The sequence below is a fragment of the Camelina sativa genome, chromosome 17, assembly GCF_000633955.1.
Source record: "Camelina sativa cultivar DH55 chromosome 17, Cs, whole genome shotgun sequence".
Classification (NCBI taxonomy): Eukaryota; Viridiplantae; Streptophyta; class Magnoliopsida; order Brassicales; family Brassicaceae; genus Camelina; species Camelina sativa.
This window is the reverse complement of record NC_025701.1, coordinates 13,324,518-13,346,626: the sequence shown is the minus strand read 5'-3', so window position 1 is coordinate 13,346,626 and position 22,109 is coordinate 13,324,518. Positions and strand designations below refer to the sequence as shown.

General features: G+C 35.9%; 5 protein-coding genes across 7 annotated transcripts in view; all 5 read left to right on the top strand.

The window, feature by feature from the left end:
- On the top strand, positions 27-1,190 carry LOC104757025 (protein NUCLEAR FUSION DEFECTIVE 2). 2 transcript variants are annotated; one of them, XM_010479716.2, is made up of 3 exons: positions 27-219; positions 317-396; positions 614-1,190. In XM_010479716.2, exons 1-3 carry the CDS (start codon positions 139-141, stop codon positions 1,023-1,025), a joined length of 573 nt encoding a protein of 190 aa, XP_010478018.1. In that variant the 5' UTR covers positions 27-138; the 3' UTR covers positions 1,026-1,190. The 2 variants fall into 2 exon arrangements, with proteins under 2 accessions (XP_010478018.1, XP_010478019.1); XM_010479717.2 differs by having other exon boundaries at positions 31-219; positions 320-396.
- Positions 2,167-9,936, top strand: LOC104757024 (myosin-1). Of its 2 annotated transcripts, XM_010479714.1 has the most exons (9): positions 2,168-2,564; positions 2,643-2,786; positions 2,882-6,127; positions 6,493-7,324; positions 7,420-7,670; positions 8,517-8,906; positions 9,053-9,200; positions 9,304-9,385; positions 9,483-9,936. In XM_010479714.1, the coding sequence occupies exons 1-9, from the start codon at positions 2,460-2,462 to the stop codon at positions 9,583-9,585; spliced, it is 5,301 nt and encodes a 1,766-aa protein (XP_010478016.1). In that variant the 5' UTR covers positions 2,168-2,459; the 3' UTR covers positions 9,586-9,936. The 2 variants fall into 2 exon arrangements, with proteins under 2 accessions (XP_010478017.1, XP_010478016.1); XM_010479715.1 differs by lacking the exons at positions 8,517-8,906; positions 9,053-9,200 and adding an exon at positions 8,207-8,354 and having other exon boundaries at positions 2,167-2,564; positions 7,420-8,060.
- On the top strand, positions 13,166-17,163 carry LOC104757023 (very-long-chain 3-oxoacyl-CoA reductase-like protein At1g24470). Its single transcript, XM_010479713.2, has 4 exons — positions 13,166-13,714; positions 14,588-14,873; positions 16,426-16,495; positions 16,698-17,163. The coding sequence occupies exons 1-4, from the start codon at positions 13,372-13,374 to the stop codon at positions 16,935-16,937; spliced, it is 939 nt and encodes a 312-aa protein (XP_010478015.1). The 5' UTR covers positions 13,166-13,371; the 3' UTR covers positions 16,938-17,163.
- LOC104759443 (uncharacterized protein DDB_G0289917-like) lies at positions 18,820-19,767 on the top strand. The gene has a single exon (XM_010482369.1). The coding sequence runs from the start codon at positions 18,820-18,822 to the stop codon at positions 19,765-19,767; it is 948 nt and encodes a 315-aa protein (XP_010480671.1).
- Positions 19,977-22,109, top strand: part of LOC104757022 (very-long-chain 3-oxoacyl-CoA reductase-like protein At1g24470) — a 5,952-nt gene continuing 3,819 nt past the window's right edge. Inside the window, exons 1-2 of the mRNA XM_010479712.2 lie at positions 19,977-20,732; positions 21,177-21,462. Coding sequence (XP_010478014.1) covers positions 20,390-20,732; positions 21,177-21,462 — 629 coding nt within the window. The 5' untranslated portion in view covers positions 19,977-20,389. The remainder of the gene's footprint in view (positions 20,733-21,176; positions 21,463-22,109) is intronic.

The window sequence follows — 22,109 nt, the reverse complement described above, 5'->3', positions numbered from 1 at the left end:
AGACAGTCAGATAAATTAATTGTGAAATTGTGAGTAAACCTGTCTCACTTTTGGTACAATCCCAAGTCTCAGAGAGCATATTTTACAGAAGGGTGGTGAAATCAAGTGAAGAAGAAGAACACAAAGGTTTCATCAACTATGGTAATGGTGACTAATCGTTTCACTCTACTACTTGTTCTCGTCGTTATCTCGATCTCCTTCTCCTCCTCGTTTTCTCAGGTATATATCTCCATCTCTTTACTTGTCTAAAACCCTAGGTATTCTTAATCGGAGAAACCAAATCGTTTTCTTATTTTTTACTTGGGATATTCTATAGCAGGTACGCGCAACAAGTGAAACCAATCTCAGGATCCAATCATTCTCGTCGGATCTTTCAACGCTGCAAACTCAAATTGGGTACTATTACTAAAAACCACTTCTTCTCTGTTGAATGTTTTCGTATTGTTGTTACTGATCTGTGCCTAAATGTGAACTAGAGGATCATAATTAAGGAAAGTAAGAAGGTCATTTGTATAAGATTAGATAATTCTTAAGTTGAATTAGCTGATTTGGTTAGGCACATGAATGAATCTATTAGTCATAAAGTTGTGACCTTTTCTTATTTTGGGTGTAGCTACAAGTTTAACAACACCAACCTTCTACGCCGTGCTATGACTCATGCTTCTTTCTCTCAAGAGAACAACAAAGCCTTGAGTATCTTTGGAACCCATATCATTGAAACTTCTGTCTCTCTTCACTATCTCACTGAAGATATCGATGCCTCCTCGAAAGCTCTGAACCGTTTGATAGCACAGGTTTCAAATGTGGAGTCCTCATGTGCTCTTGACGGAGGCCGGTTGGGTTTGGGGAAGATAATCAGGGTTTCCCCGAAGACAGATGCATCGAACCCGGCTATTCTTTGTGGTGGCTTTAGGGCAATCGTTGGAGCTATTGCTATTGATGATGCTGGAACGGTTGATAAGGCCATCAATGTTTTCTGGAAAGTACATGGAGATCGAGCTGGAAGACTAGTGTCTATCTTGTAAATTAGTGCTTTTAAAAAAAAGTCTGGTTTGTTTGGGATGGCAAGTTCTAAGAGACTCCTCTCTAATCGCTTGGTTGATGTTAATTAGTAGGTGATGATGTTACTTAAGGGATTAACTTAAACCGATATGGATGTGGTTTTAGTTTGGTAGCTATTTTTTCTTTCACCGAGCAATCTATAGGGTGCAAATAGGGTGCAAATGGTTGCACTAAATTAATAAGTTGAAAGAGTTGAACAAATATTCAACTCACTTTTTACCATTTGAGATGTATAAGTTGAAAGAGTTGAACAAACGTATTTAACCCCTTCAACTCAAAAAGTTGGAAAACTGAACAAATTACAAAGGAAAAATGTTCAATCCATTCATCCACTATTTTGCAGATGAAAAGTTGAATGCTGTTCAACTTTTTTTTTTTCAACTCAAAATTTTCTAACCATTCAATCTTATACAACCATTTGCACCCATAGTTTTCAACTAAAGAGGTTCAAGATTAAACAAATACATGTTTATTTATGTTTATAAACAAATCGATTAGAAAATATGGGGTTGTATTAATATATATATATCCATAGAAAATGTGCAAGTGGTCCAAAAATTGTGATAGAAGTGCATGCAAGACTTTAAGGAATCAACAGTTGTAAAAGATCTTATGAATATCATCATCATGATGTACAAATGATGCCATTGCGCGACACATTGTAATTCCAAGTGTTACATACATGTGTGCTGAAGTCTGAACTAAGCAAGTCATAGGAAATTGGGAAATCCCAATCACCAATTCATTTTTCATTGTACTATGTATTTATTTAAGAGTAATTTAGCTTTAATTTACTTATTATTATGTTCAATGTACAATTGATTAAAAAAATCTTTGAAGTAATATATACAGTATCTTTTTGAATAATTTTTTTTTAGTGTTGTTTTGGAAGATTTTTTTATTAGAATCTGTGATTTATATTCTAAATTTGTCTTACATTCAATATACTTTTTTGACTAAAAAAAAATGGTTGTGATCTTTCTTAAATTATTACATTACCAAAATAAAAGTCACGTGGACGGAAGCAAACGTTTCTCATTGGATGAAACACATCACCCACTTCAATGTCACGACACAATCATACTCGCACACACAAGGAAAAAAAAAGGAGTTTGAGAGAGGAGAAAAACCAAAACGCACCGCGTCGGTCGTGCTGCTGCAACGTTTCTTCTTCTTTCTCACCTGTAGCCTCTTCCTTGTCCTCCCTCGCTAATTTATTACTCACGGATCTCTTAGACTCTAGCCGTTTCACACACTTCCCCTTCGACTCTCTCTCTCTCTCTCTCTCTCTCTCCCGTATTTGATTACGAAGATATTGCTAATCTCTCTCTCCTTTAAGCCTTCTCCGGTCTCCGGAAATTTGTGGTAGATCTGTTTTGGGGATCGTATTTTAGATAATGCACGAGAATAATGATCTCCCCCAGGATTCTGTTGATTCTATAGCTGATGAGGTTAAGATTGATGACGAGTCTAATGGGCAACAAGACCTTGATCCTGACCAGGTGAGACATTTTCTAATTTTGTTTAACCATGCTCGATGTTTATGTTGTTGGATGCTGAAATTGGGGTAGTATATACAGGGAACAAGTTTCGTTGACAGTAAGGAAGATATGTTTGTTGATGCTCCTGAAGAGTTGAATTTTGATACACCTAGCAGCAAAGAAGCTCCCACGACTGATGATGACGACGATGATAATAACGGAGAGCTTCGAAATCAATTCAATGTTTGTGATTTTTTTTTTTTATGATAACTTTTCTAAGTTTTGATTTCCCCCATTTGTTTCTGTTTGTTTCATTGTTTGTTTTCTTCTACATACAGAATGAGAAGGAAGGTGGAGATTGGGAGAAGGAACTTGCAGGGCTTCAGGAGCAGTTTAAGCTTTTGACTGGTGAGAATGATTTGAAAAGTGAAGATGGGAACACTAGTGTGGATATTGTCAGCCGTTTCTCAAAGTTTCTAAAAACTGCCAAGGAAGAGCGTATTCAGCATGAGGATGCACTCAGGGGGCTTCACGAGGTTATCACCGGGAAGGACGCTGAGATTACTGATCTCACAACTAAGATTTCCGAGCTTTCTTCGTCGAATTCAGTTTCTGAGCTGAGTCATCATCAGGCACAGAACGATGAGCAACTTGAGGCTGCTACTGATAGGATCATGATTTCTCTGAGTAATGTATTTGGGCAGGAGGAGCTGCAGTATGGTTCTTCTATCTCTGAAAAGCTTGCTCATCTGGAGAACCGTGTTTCCTTTTTAGGTGCCAAGTATACTGAATTTTACTACGGTGCTGATCAGTTAAGGAAGTGTTTGTCTAGTGATGCCTTGGATCTTACTTTCCAAGAGGATTTTGGTTCAGCTCTTGGTGCTGCTTGTTCTGAGTTACTTGAGCTCAAACAGAAGGAAGCATCACTCTTTGAGAGACTTGCTCATCTCGAAGATGAGAATAGGAAATTTGTTGAACAAGTGAACACGGATAAAGAAATGATCGAGTCAATGAGAACAGACTTTGGGAATATTAAGGCAGAGCTTGACCAAGAAAAGACAAAGTGTTCTAACACAAAAGAAAAGCTCAGCATGGCTGTAACAAAGGGGAAGGCGTTAGTTCAGAACCGGGATGCTCTGAAACATCAACTGTCTGAAAAAACCACAGAGCTTGCGAATAGGTTGACTGAATTACAAGAGAAGGAGATTGCCCTTGAAGCTTCTGAATCAGTGAAGGGGCAGCTGGAACAATCGTTAGCCGAAAAGACTGATGAACTTGAGAAATGCTATGCTGAATTGAATGATAAGTCCGTATCCCTGGAAGCATATGAGGTATCCAAGAAAGAGTTGGAACAGTCTCTGGCTGAGAAAACAAAAGAACTCGAAGAGTGTTTGATTAAACTACAAGAGATGTCAACAGCATTGGATCAATCTGAACTCGAAAAAGGCGAGTTAGCAAAATCCGATGCTATGGTTGCATCATATCAGGAAACGATATCGGTGAGGAACTCAATCATTGAAAATATTGAAACTATCCTGTCAAACATAGACACACCTGAAGCAGGTCAGTCTTCTGATATCATTGAAAAAGTTAGGTCACTTGCTGAAGAGAGGAAAGAGCTCACAAATGTTTCCCAGGAATACAACAGACTAAAAGATTTGATCTTCTCCATTGACTTACCAGAGGAGATTTCCCTATCCAGCTTAGAAAGTCGCCTAGCTTGGCTTAGAGAATCTTTTCTCCAGGGAAAAGATGAAGTTAGTGCCTTGCAAAACCAGATCGAAAGTGTAAGCACGTCTCTTTCAGCACAAATGGAGGAGAAAGATAACATCAGAAAAGAGCTGGATGATTTAACTTTCAGTTTGAAAAAAATGGAGGAAACTGCAGAGCGAGTTTCTTTGGAGAGAGATGAAACTGTGAGGAGACTTGTGGAAATCTCTGGCTTGATGACAGAAGGAGCCGAAGATCATCCTTCTTCAGCTATCAATTTACTTGTTGATAGATCCTTCGAAAAGATAGAAAGGCAAATCAGGGATTCTAGTGACAGTTCTTATGGCAACGAAGAAATATTTGAAAGCTTTCAAAGTCTCCTTTATGTGAGAGATCAAGAGTTGTCACTTTGTAAGGAAATGCTAGGAGAGGAAGTGCAGGTTAGTTTGCAGGTAAGCAATATCTCAAATGAGCTAAAAATCGCATCTCAAGAACTTGCTTTTGTGAAAGAAGAAAAAATTGCTTTGGAGAAAGATCTTGAGCGATCAGAGGAGAAATCTGCTTTACTCAGAGACAAACTTTCTATGGCTATCAAGAAAGGCAAGGGACTAGTCCAAGATAGGGAAAAGTTTAAAACTCAGTTGGATGAGAAAAAATCTGAAATCGAGAAGCTGATGCTCGAGTTGCAGCAGCTAGGTGGTACAGTTGATGGCTACAAGAATCAGATAGATGTGTTATCGAGAGACTTAGAGCGCACAAAAGAGCTAGAGACTGAGCTTGTTGCTATTAAAGACGAAAGAGATCAACACAAGCAATCATTATCTCTAAATGACGCATTGTTGCAGAAAGTGATGAAATCAGTTGATATTATAGCTCTCCCTGTTGATTTAGTATCTGAGGATCCGTCAGAAAAGATTGCCCAACTTGCTGGGTACTTCAAAGAAGTGCAACTGGCCAGAGTAGAGGAACAAGAAGAGCTAGAAAAAGTAAAGGCAGAAGCCGATGCGTTAGCCAGTAAATTAGCAGAAACCCAAACATCCCTGAAGTTGGTTGAGGATGCCTTGTCTACTGCAGAGGGTAACATCAATCAGCTTGATGAGGAGAATAGAGAAGTCCAAGCTGCCAAGGAAAATATTGAACTTGAGCTGCAAAAAGCAGTTGCACATGCCTCCTCATTAGCTAGCGAACTGGATGAAGCTTTTGCAACCAAAAGCACACTTGAAGCTGCACTCATGCAGGCTGAAAAAAATATATCTGATATTATTAGTGAAAAGGAAGAGGCTCAAAGCAGAACTGCTACTGCAGAAATGGAGCTAGAGATGTTGCAAAAAGAAGTTTCGGTTCAGAATAACAAATTAACAGAAGCACATAGCACCATAAATTCACTTGAAGAAACACTTGCTCAGACAGAAAGCAACATGGATTCGCTGTCCAAGCAAATCGAAGATGAAAAAGTTCTGACTACAAATTTGAAGAATGAGTTAGAGCAGCTTAAAAGTGAGGCAGAGTTTGAGCGTAGCAAGATGGCTGATGCTTCCTTGAAAATAGGATCCCTTGAGGACGCACTAATGAAGGCAGAGAATAGTCTTTCTGCTTTACAAGGAGAAATGGTGAAAGCTGAAGTCGAGATATCAACTCTTAGTAGTAAACTTAATGTATGCATGGAAGAGTTAGCTGGATCAAGTGGAAACTCACAGATAAAATCTTTGGAGATTATTTCTCATCTTGATAATCTCCAGATGCTCCTGAAGGATGGAGGTCTAATTTCCAGGGTGAATGAATTCCTTGAAATGAAATTCAAGAGCCTTAGAGATGTGGATGTCATTGCTAGAGATATCAAGGGTTTATTGGCAGGGGAAATGGACAACGCTGAGGTAACCGTAGTCTCTAACATTACCAGATTTTCTTTCTTCTATGTGTTAAATTTTTTCATATCAAAATTTACAGTTACCCTTCATCACTCCTATTTTTACGTAGTTGATTGTTCCAAAGATGTCTTACCTACGGATCTCCAATTTGTTATTTCCCGATGATGCACACATTCGTTAGAATCTGTTCTGGCTAGAAGTTGATTAATGGAGATATATCATGATGAATTATTATTCTGTGAAACATTTGTCAATAAAAATATATCTATGGTGCATGTGCGCATTTTGCAATATAGATAGGTCAGACTGAATTTTCTCTTGGCTAATTTTTTGTTAGGCTGCTCTCTTGATAATGCTGTTTATATTTTCAGGACGATTCAACTGTGGTAGCATCATTATTGAATGGCATTGATGAATCAGTGAATACAGAGCTTGAGAATAGTGAAGGAAATGCAGCCGCTGAAGATGAAATTTCTTCATCTCTTAGGAAGATGGCAGAGGGGGTCAGGCGTAGAAACAAAATCCTCGAGACTAACTTTGAGGGTTTCACAACTTCCATTGATACGCTCGTTGCAGTGTTGATGCAAAACATAACAGCAGCTAGGGCTGATGTGATAAATGTATTGGGTCATAATGAGTCCCTGAAAGAACAGGTGAAGAGTGTGGAAGATATTGTCCGCGAACAGGAGACCACTATATCTGCATTACAAAAAGATTTGTCATCTTTGATGTCAGCATGTGGTGCGGCTGCCCGAGAACTGCAGTTGGAAGTGAAAAATGACCTCTTAGATTTGGTTCAGTTCCAAGAAAATGAGAACGGTGGTGTGATTGAATCAACTGAACACCTACAGGAGCTTCATGTAAGTGAATGCGCCCAGAGAGTAAAAGAATTATCTTCTGCCGCAGGGAAGGCATGTACTACTCTTAAACTCTTTGAGACAACAAATAAAGCAGCTGCCGTTGTAATCCGAGATATGGAGAACAGACTAAAAGAAGCATCTGTCGCTTTAGAAAAGGTTGTGTTAGAAAGAGATTTAAACCAAACTAAGGTTTTAAGTTCTGAGGCCAAGGTGGAATCTATGGAAGAGCTTTGCCAAGATCTTAAACTTCAGTTGGAAAATCTCAGAGCAAAGGAAGAGATATGGCATGAAAAAGAAGTGGAACTGTCTACATTACATGATAAATTATTGGGTCAAGAGCAAGGTAATATTTTCTTTTGTTGTCTCTCATTTCTTTAAATCTTCTTAGCATGCTTACCACTCTACTGAAATGCCATGTGCTGTTGCTTCGAGTTGCAGAAGCAAAGGAAACTCTAATTCCAGCATCTGATATGCGTGCCCTTTTTGAAAAAGTAAATGGTATTGAGGTGCCTTCAGTAGATCCAGTCAATGAGTTAGATCCACGGAGTCCATATGATGTAAAGAAGTTATTTGCGATTGTTGATAGCGTTACTGAGATGCAGCATCAGATAGACGTCTTAGCATATGAACAAAAAGAGCTCAATTCCACCTTGGCAGAAAAGGATCTTGAAATTCAAGGTCTGAAGGAGGCGGCTGAAGCAGATAGTACGACCGAGCTAGAGTTAGTGAAGGCAAAGACTGAACTGTCCAAGCTAATATCTGGTTTGGAAAAACTGCTGGGTATATTGGCGGGCAATGATCCTTTTGTAGACCCAAACTTGTCTGAGTCATGGACACTCGTACAAGCACTAGAGAGAAAGATAACTTCCCTTCTCCTAGAATCAGAGAGTTCAAAATCAAGGGCCCAAGAACTTGGTTTAAAGTTGGCCAGTAGTGAAAAACTTGTCGATAAATTATCATTGAAAGTCAAAGAATTTGAAGATAAACTTCAAAGCAAAGCGATTCAGCCTGATATTGTACACGAAAGAAGCATCTTCGAAGCACCTTCTACCTCAGAGATATCCGAGATTGAGGACAAGGTAATATTTTATCTTGTGCTATTTCAGCTTATTCCTTGACCCTTGTCTTGTTCAGTCTATCTGCAGCTAAGTTATGATCTTAAACTATAAAATTTAGCATTGATCTCTTGCTATGTTTTAATTGACTGAACCCATTTATTGCTCAGGGAGCCTTGGGGAAAAAATCAATATCACCCGTGCCTACAGCAGCGCAAGTGAGAACAGTGAGGAAGGGGTCGACAGATCATCTTTCTATCAACATAGATTCAGAGTCCGAGCATCTGATGAACCACAACGAAACAGATGAAGATAAAGGTCAGAACACAGGCGTCTACATATCTATCTCGGTTATTGCTTAAAGTATGATATGAGCCTCTCAGTTGACTCATATTTAAACACATATATATATATATTCCTTGCAGGCCATGTCTTCAAATCTCTCAATATGTCTGGTCTTATTCCAGNGGTCTGAAGGAGGCGGCTGAAGCAGATAGTACGACCGAGCTAGAGTTAGCGAAGGCAAAGACTGAACTGTCCAAGCTAATATCTGGTTTGGAAAAACTGCTGGGTATATTGGCGGGCAATGATCCTTTTGTAGACCCAAACTTGTCTGAGTCATGGACACTCGTACAAGCACTAGAGAGAAAGATAACTTCCCTTCTCCTAGAATCAGAGAGTTCAAAATCAAGGGCCCAAGAACTTGGTTTAAAGTTGGCCAGTAGTGAAAAACTTGTCGATAAATTATCATTGAAAGTCAAAGAATTTGAAGATAAACTTCAAAGCAAAGCGATTCAGCCTGATATTGTACACGAAAGAAGCATCTTCGAAGCACCTTCTACCTCAGAGATATCCGAGATTGAGGACAAGGTAATATTTTATCTTGTGCTATTTCAGCTTATTCCTTGACCCTTGTCTTGTTCAGTCTATCTGCAGCTAAGTTATGATCTTAAACTATAAAATTTAGCATTGATCTCTTGCTATGTTTTAATTGACTGAACCCATTTATTGCTCAGGGAGCCTTGGGGAAAAAATCAATATCACCCGTGCCTACAGCAGCGCAAGTGAGAACAGTGAGGAAGGGGTCGACAGATCATCTTTCTATCAACATAGATTCAGAGTCCGAGCATCTGATGAACCACAACGAAACAGATGAAGATAAAGGTCAGAACACAGGCGTCTACATATCTATCTCGGTTATTGCTTAAAGTATGATATGAGCCTCTCAGTTGACTCATATTTAAACACATATATATATTCCTTGCAGGCCATGTCTTCAAATCTCTCAATATGTCTGGTCTTATTCCAACACAAGGAAAAATGATAGCAGATCGGGTTGATGGAATCTGGTAAAACACTCACCAATATCAAAAAAAAAATGATCTGAAAGTGCTCCCAGAATCGTTTTATCTAATTTGAGCGCGGGGTTTGATTTCTGCAATGCAGGGTCTCAGGTGGAAGAGTATTAATGAGCCGTCCTCAAGCAAGGCTTGGCGTTATGGTGTACAGTCTCTTATTGCATCTGTGGCTCCTAGCCTCCATCTTGTAACAAGACAGGTGACACTTAGGTCTCTCACATGAAACTACACACAAAAGAAACACATAAATTACTCAAGTCTCTCTTCTCTATTCTTCCCATTCTTTGTCGACCCGTAAGCAGAGAATGATAGGTGTCGTCTTGTATATATAACCTGAATAATGTCTCGATTATCTGCGAGCTTTTTGCATCTTAGTTGTTCAGTTTCTTAGTCCTAGAAATGTTCTATTAGGACTCCGAAATGGAGCAGTACGTTATTACTTACAGTTGGGTTTGTTTGTTTCTCCCAAGTTTTTCAGAAAAAGTGAAACATCTGTTCCATGACTTAACAAGTTTTGTGTCGGAAACGACTTTTTAAAGTTCTGAATGACTGTAAAAAGGTAGTACAGTAGTATTTTGAATAGCTCTCTAATGAGAGAGTATGATCCTCATCTAATGAAACAAAACATTTCGACTCTTTAATAGCTAGCCTTTTTTGTACTTCGACTGCTTCGTACCTACCACTTCATTAACTATATTTTCTATTCCCAAGAATTGAGCTTTGGAATTGACGTATACAACCAAAGGCAAGAAATATAAATTAACTTGCTCTAACCAGAAAAGCTTTGTCTTTAAACTATATATAGAGGCAACGAGGGAATAGTCTTTAGCATCTACGATGGCACAAAACTAGCATCGAATTAAATTGACCTCAAAGATTTTTTTGAAATTGAGCTCAGCTGATTTAGCTGAACAATATAATAACGTGAGTAATGTCGAAAATCTACCATGAAAACTAAGTCATTAAATTTGACACCAAAAAGACTGTCTACCCAATTGATTGCATTTTCCTTTTCTGGTAATTTGTCCCAACCCCAACCTACCAATTTCCCTATAAAGAATCATATTCTTTCCTGTTGTGTTTGCATTTTGACACTGATTTTTTTTATTAAGTAAATTATATTTCCTTCTGAATGAAATGTCACTTATCCTAAATGTATAATGACTGTCCTTTTTTGCAAAAAAAAAATGATTTTCATCTCAACTCATTTTGTGCATAGTAAAATTAAGATTGATCTATTGGAGAGAAACTTGTGGGCACGCTTTTTTGTTGTCGACTCTGCAACCGAGAGAGGACGACAACCACCATCTTCTTAACGTACGTCTATATACTAGTTCTAAAAATTCTCTTTGATAGCAGAATATAACATATCCATCCATCCTGGCAGTGCCGGCTTACGGGCTTAATCATATTATAGGCCTCTGCAGGGGCGGACCTATGTATGAAAGAGGTAGGTCATCTGACATGGGTAAACTAAATAAATAATTGTTTTTACATGTAATTTTATAAAGTTTCAGTAGCACAGATGGTAAATTCTATAGTGTTGACCTCCCCAAAACCGGGTTCAAATCACCATTATGACACAAATATTTTTTTATTCTATAATTGACCTCCCTAAATNCGATTATCTGCGAGCTTTTTGCATCTTAGTTGTTCAGTTTCTTAGTCCTAGAAATGTTCTATTAGGACTCCGAAATGGAGCAGTACGTTATTACTTACAGTTGGGTTTGTTTGTTTCTCCCAAGTTTTTCAGAAAAAGTGAAACATCTGTTCCATGACTTAACAAGTTTTGTGTCGGAAACGACTTTTTAAAGTTCTGAATGACTGTAAAAAGGTAGTACAGTAGTATTTTGAATAGCTCTCTAATGAGAGAGTATGATCCTCATCTAATGAAACAAAACATTTCGACTCTTTAATAGCTAGCCTTTTTTGTACTTCGACTGCTTCGTACCTACCACTTCATTAACTATATTTTCTATTCCCAAGAATTGAGCTTTGGAATTGACGTATACAACCAAAGGCAAGAAATATAAATTAACTTGCTCTAACCAGAAAAGCTTTGTCTTTAAACTATATATAGAGGCAACGAGGGAATAGTCTTTAGCATCTACGATGGCACAAAACTAGCATCGAATTAAATTGACCTCAAAGATTTTTTTGAAATTGAGCTCAGCTGATTTAGCTGAACAATATAATAACGTGAGTAATGTCGAAAATCTACCATGAAAACTAAGTCATTAAATTTGACACCAAAAAGACTGTCTACCCAATTGATTGCATTTTCCTTTTCTGGTAATTTGTCCCAACCCCAACCTACCAATTTCCCTATAAAGAATCATATTCTTTCCTGTTGTGTTTGCATTTTGACACTGATTTTTTTTATTAAGTAAATTATATTTCCTTCTGAATGAAATGTCACTTATCCTAAATGTATAATGACTGTCCTTTTTTGCAAAAAAAAAATGATTTTCATCTCAACTCATTTTGTGCATAGTAAAATTAAGATTGATCTATTGGAGAGAAACTTGTGGGCACGCTTTTTTGTTGTCGACTCTGCAACCGAGAGAGGACGACAACCACCATCTTCTTAACGTACGTCTATATACTAGTTCTAAAAATTCTCTTTGATAGCAGAATATAACATATCCATCCATCCTGGCAGTGCCGGCTTACGGGCTTAATCATATTATAGGCCTCTGCAGGGGCGGACCTATGTATGAAAGAGGTAGGTCATCTGACATGGGTAAACTAAATAAATAATTGTTTTTACATGTAATTTTATAAAGTTTCAGTAGCACAGATGGTAAATTCTATAGTGTTGACCTCCCCAAAACCGGGTTCAAATCACCATTATGACACAAATATTTTTTTATTCTATAATTGACCTCCCTAAATTTATTTTCTGGGTCCGCCACTGGGCCTCTGGGCAAACTAAAAAAAAAATGTCCCTTAACCTATCGAAAAACTTATTAATTTTTTTTGGGTCTCTTTAGTGCATATAATTTTTTTTTTGTGCCCCTTTCTAGCTTACAAATTTTTTTTGTGCCCACTTAGCTTACAAAGTTTTTTTTTTGGTGCCTTTTTAACTTGTAAATTTTTTTTTGTGCCCCTTTTCTTATACGTATATACCCCGTTAATTTATGTACCCGAGACAGTCGCACTGCCCGCCCACCTAGTTAAGCCGGCACTGCATCCTGGTACACAAGATTAGACAGCGTGTTTATTTATCTGATATCACCATAAACGTTACAAATTGAATGCGACGTTTTTTAGTGAGAAGTATCTCAACCTCAGAAATATGACCGATCCATAGCAAATTAAAAATTGTTACCATTCAAAAATCCAATGATATTAGTTATACAAACTTCAAATAATTTTGTTATATTTTTAAGATATTAATTAATTTAAATATAAGTTACTTTGATTACAGCTGTAATAAAAACATAATAGTTATTTAAACAAAAATAAACAAGTTAACAAAATTAGAGAAAACAATAAGGAAAAGGTAAGCAAAACATAAGGAAACAAAAATTAAGATTGAAATATGAGACACTAAAACAAAGATAGATGATTATTAATAGCTAACAATACCAAACAACGTGTTAATACAAAAGATTACAAAACATCAAAATTTATAATGGTATACCGTAAGCGTGTAGATGGTTTTGTGTCACGGATGAGACCTCACCCAACCTACCCATCTCCCTAGAGTATAAATATTCATCCTTTCTGTGTTTCATATTGATTTGGCCTTTCTTTGTAACTTGTAAGCTAGAAGTTATTGTAGATTTACTCACTATGTGTAAAGTAATTAAGATTCAACAATGAAATATAGTAAACAAAATAAATATCTCTCTCTCTCTCTCTCAACTCTAAGTTTCCTACATAAAGAGTTAGTTAGCTCCAAGCCAAAATCACATGACAAATAATAAGCAAACAACCAGAAGGAAAAAAAGGAAAGAAAGAGAAAGAAGAACATGCAGAGAGCATGCATCTATGAGAGTCAGCCATGGCACCTCCATGTTGTATGCTTCATAGGCTTTCTGTCTCTCCTTAGACTATTCTTTCCTCTCCTGAAATGGTTCATCACAAGATATCTCCTCACAAACCCGAAGCGGCTCAAGAGTTACGGTTCGTGGGCTATGGTTACTGGAGCCACCGAAGGGATCGGACGCGCCTTTGCTCACGAGCTGGCCAAACACGGCCTTAACCTCATCCTAGTCAGTAGAAACCCTTCGAAGCTTGAATCTGTCTCTGATGATCTCCGACAAGAGTTTCCCCACATCAAGATCAAGATCATTCCATTTGACTTCTCATCTGGTAATCCCTAATAGTTAATGCACTTCTTAGTTTTGGTCAATCCTATATTGAAATTGAACTAGTCTATATATATCTATATAGTTTTATACTTTTACTGTGTGTGTACGATCTCCTATATAATAAAACGGAAGTACACAACTTTTTCGGTAGACTATATAATATGAGTTATAAGATTATTTATTTGATAAATTATAGGTTACATGGGTTGTAACCATTAGTTAAATCTCGATTTCATATTTTCTTAGAAAATAATATTCCAAAAAAATAAAATAAAATCTCCACATAATATTTAATTAACCATATATAGGCAACAAAATCTTAAAAATTAATATTATTCACAACAAATTTTAAAAGCAATCACTTTTAATATGGGTCTTAAATTTCAACGCGGATCCTAACTTTTATTCATAACAACTTTTTAAAATAATACATAAATTATATTTTATAGAAAAACTACAATATAAATAAAAGAAATTTTAACCCGTGCTCTAGCACGGGTCCTAATTATAATATAAATACTAGTACATGATGATAGTAATTAAGAATAATAATTCTCGTTTCAACAACCAGGGTAAATATACCATTTACTCAATAAGAGTAAATTCCAAACAGTACACAGTTACACTTATTATATATATTGTGTTATTAGAGATCTGCAAATAATAGTACACAAGTACACTTATTATATTTCATGCAGTTTAATTACAAGATTAAACTGAAGAACTCAATATTTTCAAATTAACTTTGCTAATATTTCTCATCAATAAGAGAAGTTTTCTTACAATTATGAAAGTTTTTCTTTTCTATTTTAAGGGATTTTATTACATTGGAAGTTTTTAAGAAGTGTTTTTCTTTTTGTTAATTATTGTGCAGGAGGAGATTATGGAGTAATCGAGGAAGGGATCAAAGGCGTTGAAGTTGGTATTCTGATAAACAACGTTGGGATAACCTACCCATCAGCTATGTTCTTCCACGAGGTTGACCAACTCACGTGGACCAAAATTCTGAGGGTTAATCTTGAAGCAACCACATGGGTCACACGATTTCTCATTGGACCAATGCTTCACCGCCGCCGAGGAGCCATCGTCAATATTAGCTCGGGTGCCGCCGTTGTTGTCCCTTCTCATCCTCTCTACGCCATCTACGCCGCCACCAAAGCGTAAGGACGACTAACCACTTTCACTTTTCATTTACTTCTTTCTTTTTCTGTTCAACTGCACAGTTTATACATAAATACGTACTACTAACCAACAGGACCGTGACTGCTTTTTTAAGATCGTAAGAAAAATGTTAATGGGGACATTAGTAAATAAAATATCACAAAGTTTGTTACTAAGTTAATAGGGACATAACTAAGTTATTTAATTTAAGTTTTTTTGTATATGATCATAAAGTTAAAATTCAGAAAACATCTAACTTAATTGACAAAGGAATAAGTACACTATAAACACTTTTGTTTTGAACTTCAGCTAAATTTACACAAGTGTAATTCTTTCTAGTTTGAATTCTGAAATTAATAAAGGTCTGCTACAAAAGTGAATAGTGGTGAGTTGCAAAGTATTGTTAGATTAAGGTTTCCCTTCCGATCTTTCTTTTTCTTGGTAGTTGTTGTATAATAAATACGCAACTTTTTGTAGCTTGACTATCCAAAAGAACGTCTAATTTATTCCAGTTCACGTGATGCATATATCTCCCCCGATGAAGACACGTACGTGACTTTCTTATTTATTACTTCAGTTAGGTGGATATATACTTCAAAGTAAACTAATATTGAAGTATATATAAACCACACGAGAGAACCTTAGAGTTAGAGTCTAGCGTGTTGTTACACTAAAACCTCTATAAATTAATACTCTATAAATTAATAAACACTATAAATTAATAAAATTTGTTAGTCCCAAGTTGGATCAGTGTAAAAAATAACAAAATTCAATAAGATAATAAGATAATAATTTTTTTTGAAATCTCCATGTAAAATATGGTTCCAATAATATCATAAATTAATAATTATGTAAATATATATATATGATATAATATTGTATGTTTTTCCTAAAACTCATATCTATAAAACAATTGTTATGTTGTATTTTCAAACTATGATGATATAAAATATTCTGTAACATGTTATAAAAATAGCTAATTTTTTTAAGTTTTCAATTTCTAGATATCCATCATTTACATTTTGATAGTTTAATTGACTATTAAAATACAACAATTGATATTATTATTCATAAATTTGAATTTATGTATGTCATGTGTATAAGTGAATTTGTCTATTGTATTTACAATTTATTGTTAATAATGTTTTTTATATATTAAAATTTAATTCCAATACCATAAATTTTACAAAAACCGAAAGTCTAATCTTATTTTACTAAAATTGTCTCAATTCATAATTTTTAAAATTTAAACTATTAAAATATATCTATAAATTAATAATTATTAATTTATATTATAAAATAATAATTATTAATTTATAGATAAATTAATATCACTATAAATTAATAAAATGTCTTGGTTCCAACATTATTAATTCATAGAGGTTTTACTGTATTTGTAAAAGAAAATACAACTATTGCGTTTTTATGTTGAAAGCAATAAATAGTATTACTGCTAAATTTTTACTAGCCTAAATTATTCATCTAAGTAGACTCTATCATTATAGTATTACATATGTAACTCTATGAACACATGCCTCAACGTGTATGCAGTTATGTTGATGCATTCTCAAGATCTCTACATGTGGAATATAAGCAGTTTGGTATTGATGTCCAATGCCAGGTACGTATACGTACTTCTTTATTTCTTGAAAGACTATCCAAAAATTAAATATTATGTGTGTATTACTGTATATCATATTTTCGGACTAATTACCATGTAATGCGTAAAAGAAAATATATAACGTTATATATATACACGTTCGTGTGTTATGATAGCAAAAAAGATAAAAATATACACGTTCGTGTGTCAACCAAATTGGCAGGTGCCGTTGTATGTGGCAACGAGGATGGTTTCAAAGGTTGCAGCTATAGATAAACCAAGCTTGTTTGTACCGTCGCCGGAAGTCTACGCAAAAGCGGCGGTGGAGCAGATCGGAATCGGATCACGTTGCTCGCCGTTTTGGGCTCATTCCCTTCAGTGGTTTCTTGCCGGACTTGTGCCGGATAACCTCCTTGATAATTGGCGTCTCTCTATCGGACTTAGTAGAAGAGGTTTATCTTAATTTTCTCACGATCATATACTTTTTGCTCTTTGGTTCTGCAGTGAAGTAATAATGCTAACTTTTGCATAAGAGCATATAAATATATACAGCAAGGATAATTAATATGTAAGGCGCATTGGACCAGAAAAAAAAACATGAATATTCGAAATATATATACTTGATAGGTAGTGAACAAGAAAACACATGCATATATTTGTAGTTTATTAAATTTCCTTTCCTTGTAGTTTATCTCTCCAACAGCATGCATATGATGCATACATTGTTAATTATATGGATTATGGACCATGCATGATTAGAGAGAAATAAGCTACAAGCCTACAATTGTTTTATATGGTTTTATAAATTTACTTCAGAAAGATGGAGATGCACAATGTAGTTGAGTGAGTCGAATCATACAAATGAAGTTTGCCTCGAGTTTCTCGAAAGATCCTATTCTGTTGACTTCTTACTTCTTAGTTAGTTTTTGACCGTAGTTAAATGCAATTTTCTATAAAGTTTAATCTTTGTAAAATAAACATGCAAATTGTGTAACCTACTACTTTTACTCCAACTACGAAATATTTTCACTCCGGTTATTAATTACTAACGTTGGTCAAGGGATGGTATCGTCCTCATGAACGGATATACATTTTATCAACGAAGATTAAACCACCTCCTGTTTTGGCGTAAGGTTTCTTTGACCTATTCGTATATAATCATGCAGTTCTAACGAACGTAAAAACTTAAAATCGATCGATGGGACATAATTCATAACAATAAATTATAAATTCAAGAAGTTGCAAAATAGAAGAGATGAGAGAAGATAAAGTAAGAACGTACCAGTGCGGCAGTGCCTTATGTTTTGGAGATGAACGGGAGTAAATCACTGAGGCACAACCAATGGACAGCTCTAAGAAGATGTCTTTCATATCCAGGTTATTCCAATGCATAGGCAAGTGATATCCCATCAATGATTAAAGCAAACATGAAATCTTACATAACTTAAACGATTATTCTTTCAGCTAAAACAAAGATGATAAAAACGGAATTAGTGTTTAACCTTCTCGAATAGAAACAATGCAGGGAATGTTAAATACAAAAGGCCTGGCAAACCCCTAAATTCGATGGATTAATTTTCTGATTTAATTTGTCTTTTAAAATTTTAAAAGAAATGATGTTTCCAGTATATGATTAGAAGGGATGATCTCTAATGGATGATCGTTAAAATTTGATGGTGAAAAATACTATATCTCTCTCTCTCTCTCTCTTCTCCCCTTTTCCTCTTTACGATCTCTGTTGGAAAGTTAAACGAGGAGATGAGCTGCTTAAGGCTTGCCAATTTATAGAGCCAATGGTAACGTACATATCAAATGCAACCTTAGGAAAGGACGCTAGACTGTTGCCGCCTGCGTAATGACAAGATCCATTTGAAAATGTTGATCGGATACTAACCTAAGCTATTTTATGAGTCTGGATATACTTATGTTTTTAGTAAAAATGTTGTGTTTGATGTCATACTTTTACTTACTAGTGTACAAATTTGAAAGTTTTGGAACAAAAGAGAAAGGAAGCTTTATTGTTTGCGTATTGATAACTATTAAGGAACAATCATATCAATGATTATGTCAATCAAATATTCTCTCTACTCTTCACAATCTCTTATATATGTAAAGTAGATTAGGTAATAAATTCTTGTATAGAACCCTAGAAGAATCCTTAGCTGTATAAATACTTGTAATACTCTCTTGAATAAAATCATCCTTCATACAAATATTTTACATGGTATCAAGAGCAGGTTACGATACATAAATTTTTTTTCTTCTGATTTTTCATTTTCTTCTTCTCCATTCTTGGTTCTCTTGTGTCTAGCTTCATGGCTAACTTACCCATCATCACCGACACTATGACCTCTACCAATAACGCTCTTCTTCACGTCAACATAACCAATGTTACCAAGCTTACTCAAACCAATTTTCTTATGTGGAAGCTCCAAGTCCATGCTCTTGTCGATGGCCATGGTCTTGCGGGCTATCTCGATGGCACCACCACCAGTCCTCCTGCCACCATCACCACCGATGCTGTTGAGTCTCCGAATCCGACTCGTTTGCAATGGCAGCGTCAAGACAAACTTCTCTACAGTGCTCTTCTAGGGGCAATCTCTCTTACGGTTCAGCCGCTGCTTTCTCGGACCACAACCTCTGCTGAGATCTGGTCCACTCTTATCGCCACGTATGGGACGCCGAGCCGTGGCCATATTCAACAAGTGAAGGATCAACTGCGTGCTTGGCGTAAGGGGGATCGTACGATTGATGAATATTTTCAGGGTCTTACGACTCGGTTTGATGTTCTTGCTAATCTCGGTAAACCTATGGAGCATGAGGAACAGATAGATCACATTCTGGAAGGTCTTCCTGAGGAGTATCGACCTATCATTGACCAGATTGAAAGCCGAGATACTCCTCCTACTCTCGTCTACATTCACGAACGTCTACTAAATCGAGAGGCCAAGCTTTTGTCGGTCTCTGCTTGTGCTCCGTCTCTGCTTCCGGTCACGGCGAATGTTGCTACGCATCGTTCCTCTGGTGGATCTCGATCTGGTCCCTCTCACAACAACAACAACACTCACAACAACAACAACACTCACAACAACAGCCACCACAACTCCAACAACTACAACAACAACAACAAGAACCGCTACAACAACAACTCCCAGAGAGGTTCACGTCCTTACCAAGGGCGGTGTCAGTTCTGCCAGACTCAAGGTCATTCCGCAAAATACTGTCCTCAACTCCTTAACCGTCTCTCGTCTTCTGGCTCTACTCCACAGAGTCCTTTTACTCCGTGCTTCTAATTATATAAACTTCATCCAATGATATTAATTATATAAACTTCATATAATTTTATTATATATTTAACATATTAATTCATTTAAATATATATTTTTTTTTAATTAGCTCTAATAAAAAACAAAAATAAACAAGTTAACAAAATTAAACAAACAACAAGGAAAAGGTTAGCAGAACATAAGTAAAACAAAAAACAAAAAAAAATTAGAAGTTTAAGATTCAAATATGAGACACTGGGATAGATGAATATTAGCAACTAAAGGTTACATGATATTAAAACTAATTCATAATGGTATAAATAGCCTGGCCGTATAGCGTATGGTTTTGTGTCATGGATGAGACCTTACCCAACCTACCAATTAATCTCCCTAGAGAAGAAATATTCTTCCTTTCTGTGTTTCATATTGATTTGGCCTTTCCTTGTAAGCTAGAAGTTATTTTAGATTCACTCATTATGTGTAAAGTAATTAAGATTCAACAAAGAAAAATAGTAAACAAATCTCTCTCTCTCCCTCTCCCTCTCAACTCTAATTTGCCTACATAAAGAGTTAGCTCCAAGCCAAAATAACATGACAAATAATAAGCAAACAAATAAAGGAAAAAGAGGAAAGAAATAGAAAGAAGAACATGCAGAGAGCATGCATCTATGATAGTCAGCCATGGCACCTCCATGTCGTATGCATCATAGGCTTTCTCTATCTCCTTAGACTATTCTTTCCTCTCTTGAAATGGTTCATCACAAGATTCCTCCTCACAAACCCGAAGCGGCTCAAGAGTTACGGTTCGTGGGCTTTGGTCACTGGAGCCACTGAAGGGATCGGACGCGCCTTTGCCCACGAGCTGGCCAAACACGGCCTTAACCTCATCCTAGTCAGCAGAAACCTTTCTAAGCTTGAAGCTCTGTCTAATGATTTCGGACAAGAGTTTCCCCACATCAAGATCAAAATCATTCCATTTGACTTCTCATCTGGTAATCTCTGATAGTAAATGCACTTCTTAGTTTTGGTCTATATATATTTTATTGTGTGTGTACACAGTGTACGAGTATTTATAATTTTATACTAGTACATGATGACAGTAATTATGAATAAATATTCTTTGTTACTAAAAACAGGGTAAGTATACCATTAATATTATATATATATATGTATGTTGTGTTAGTAAAATGCAAAAAAACACTGGATTGCATTGCCAAAAAACTAATACATGCAGTTTACAATATTAAACTTAAAAGTTGAATATTTTTTTTCAAATGAACTTTTCTAATTATTTCTTTAAGCTATTTCTCATCAATAAGAGAAGTTCTCTTACAATGAAAGTTTTTCTCTGTTAAAGGGGTTTTATTACACTGAAAAGAAAAAAAGAAACAACTAATTTCTTAAAAGTGTTTTTCTTTTTGTTAATTATTGTGCAGGAGGAGGATATAATGTAATCGAGGAAGGGATCAAAGGCGTCGAAGTGGGGATTCTGATAAACAACGTTGGGATAACTTACCCACGAGCTATGTTCTTCCACGAGACTGACCAACTCACATGGACCAAAATCCTAAAGGTTAATCTTGAAGCAACCACATGGCTCACACGATCTCTCATCCGACCAATGCTTCAACGTCGCCGAGGAGCCATCGTCAGTATTAGCTCCGGCGCCGCAGTTGTGGTCCCTTCTTATCCTCTCTGCGCCATCTACGCCGCCACCAAAGCGTAATGACTAACCAACTGCTCTCTTTAATACATACACTAACCAACAGGACCATGACTACTTTTTTGAGATCATAAGAAAAATGTTAATAAGGACATTAGTAAATAATATCACAAATTATGTTACTAAGTTGTTTAATTTTAAACCCAAAAATATATCTTACGAAGATAGAAACATTTTTTTTTTTTTTGTATATCTCATAAAATAGAATCTTAACGAACATCTAGTTTGACAAGGAATAACTAATAAAATGACTACAAAAGTTTGGTTTTTAACTCCAACTATATTTACCTAAGTCACTAAATTGGATAACGGTCCCCTACAAAAGTGCATAATGGTGAGTTGCATAATTGTTAGATCAAGATTCTTACTTCCGATCTTTCTTTTTCTGGGTAGTTGTTGTATAGTAAATACGGAAAAAGCTTATTTTATTAATTTATCCAAAAAATTGTCGAATTAATTTATTCCATTTTACGTGACGTATATATATCTCCATCACGTAACTTTCTTATTTTTAAAAATTACATAAGTAGTGAGGTATATAATCACACGAGAGAACCTCAGTCTATATATAGTGTTGTTTTTTGTAAAAAAGACTACTGATATTTTTATTTTGTAGTATTTTTCCTTTGCATTAATTGCACAATAG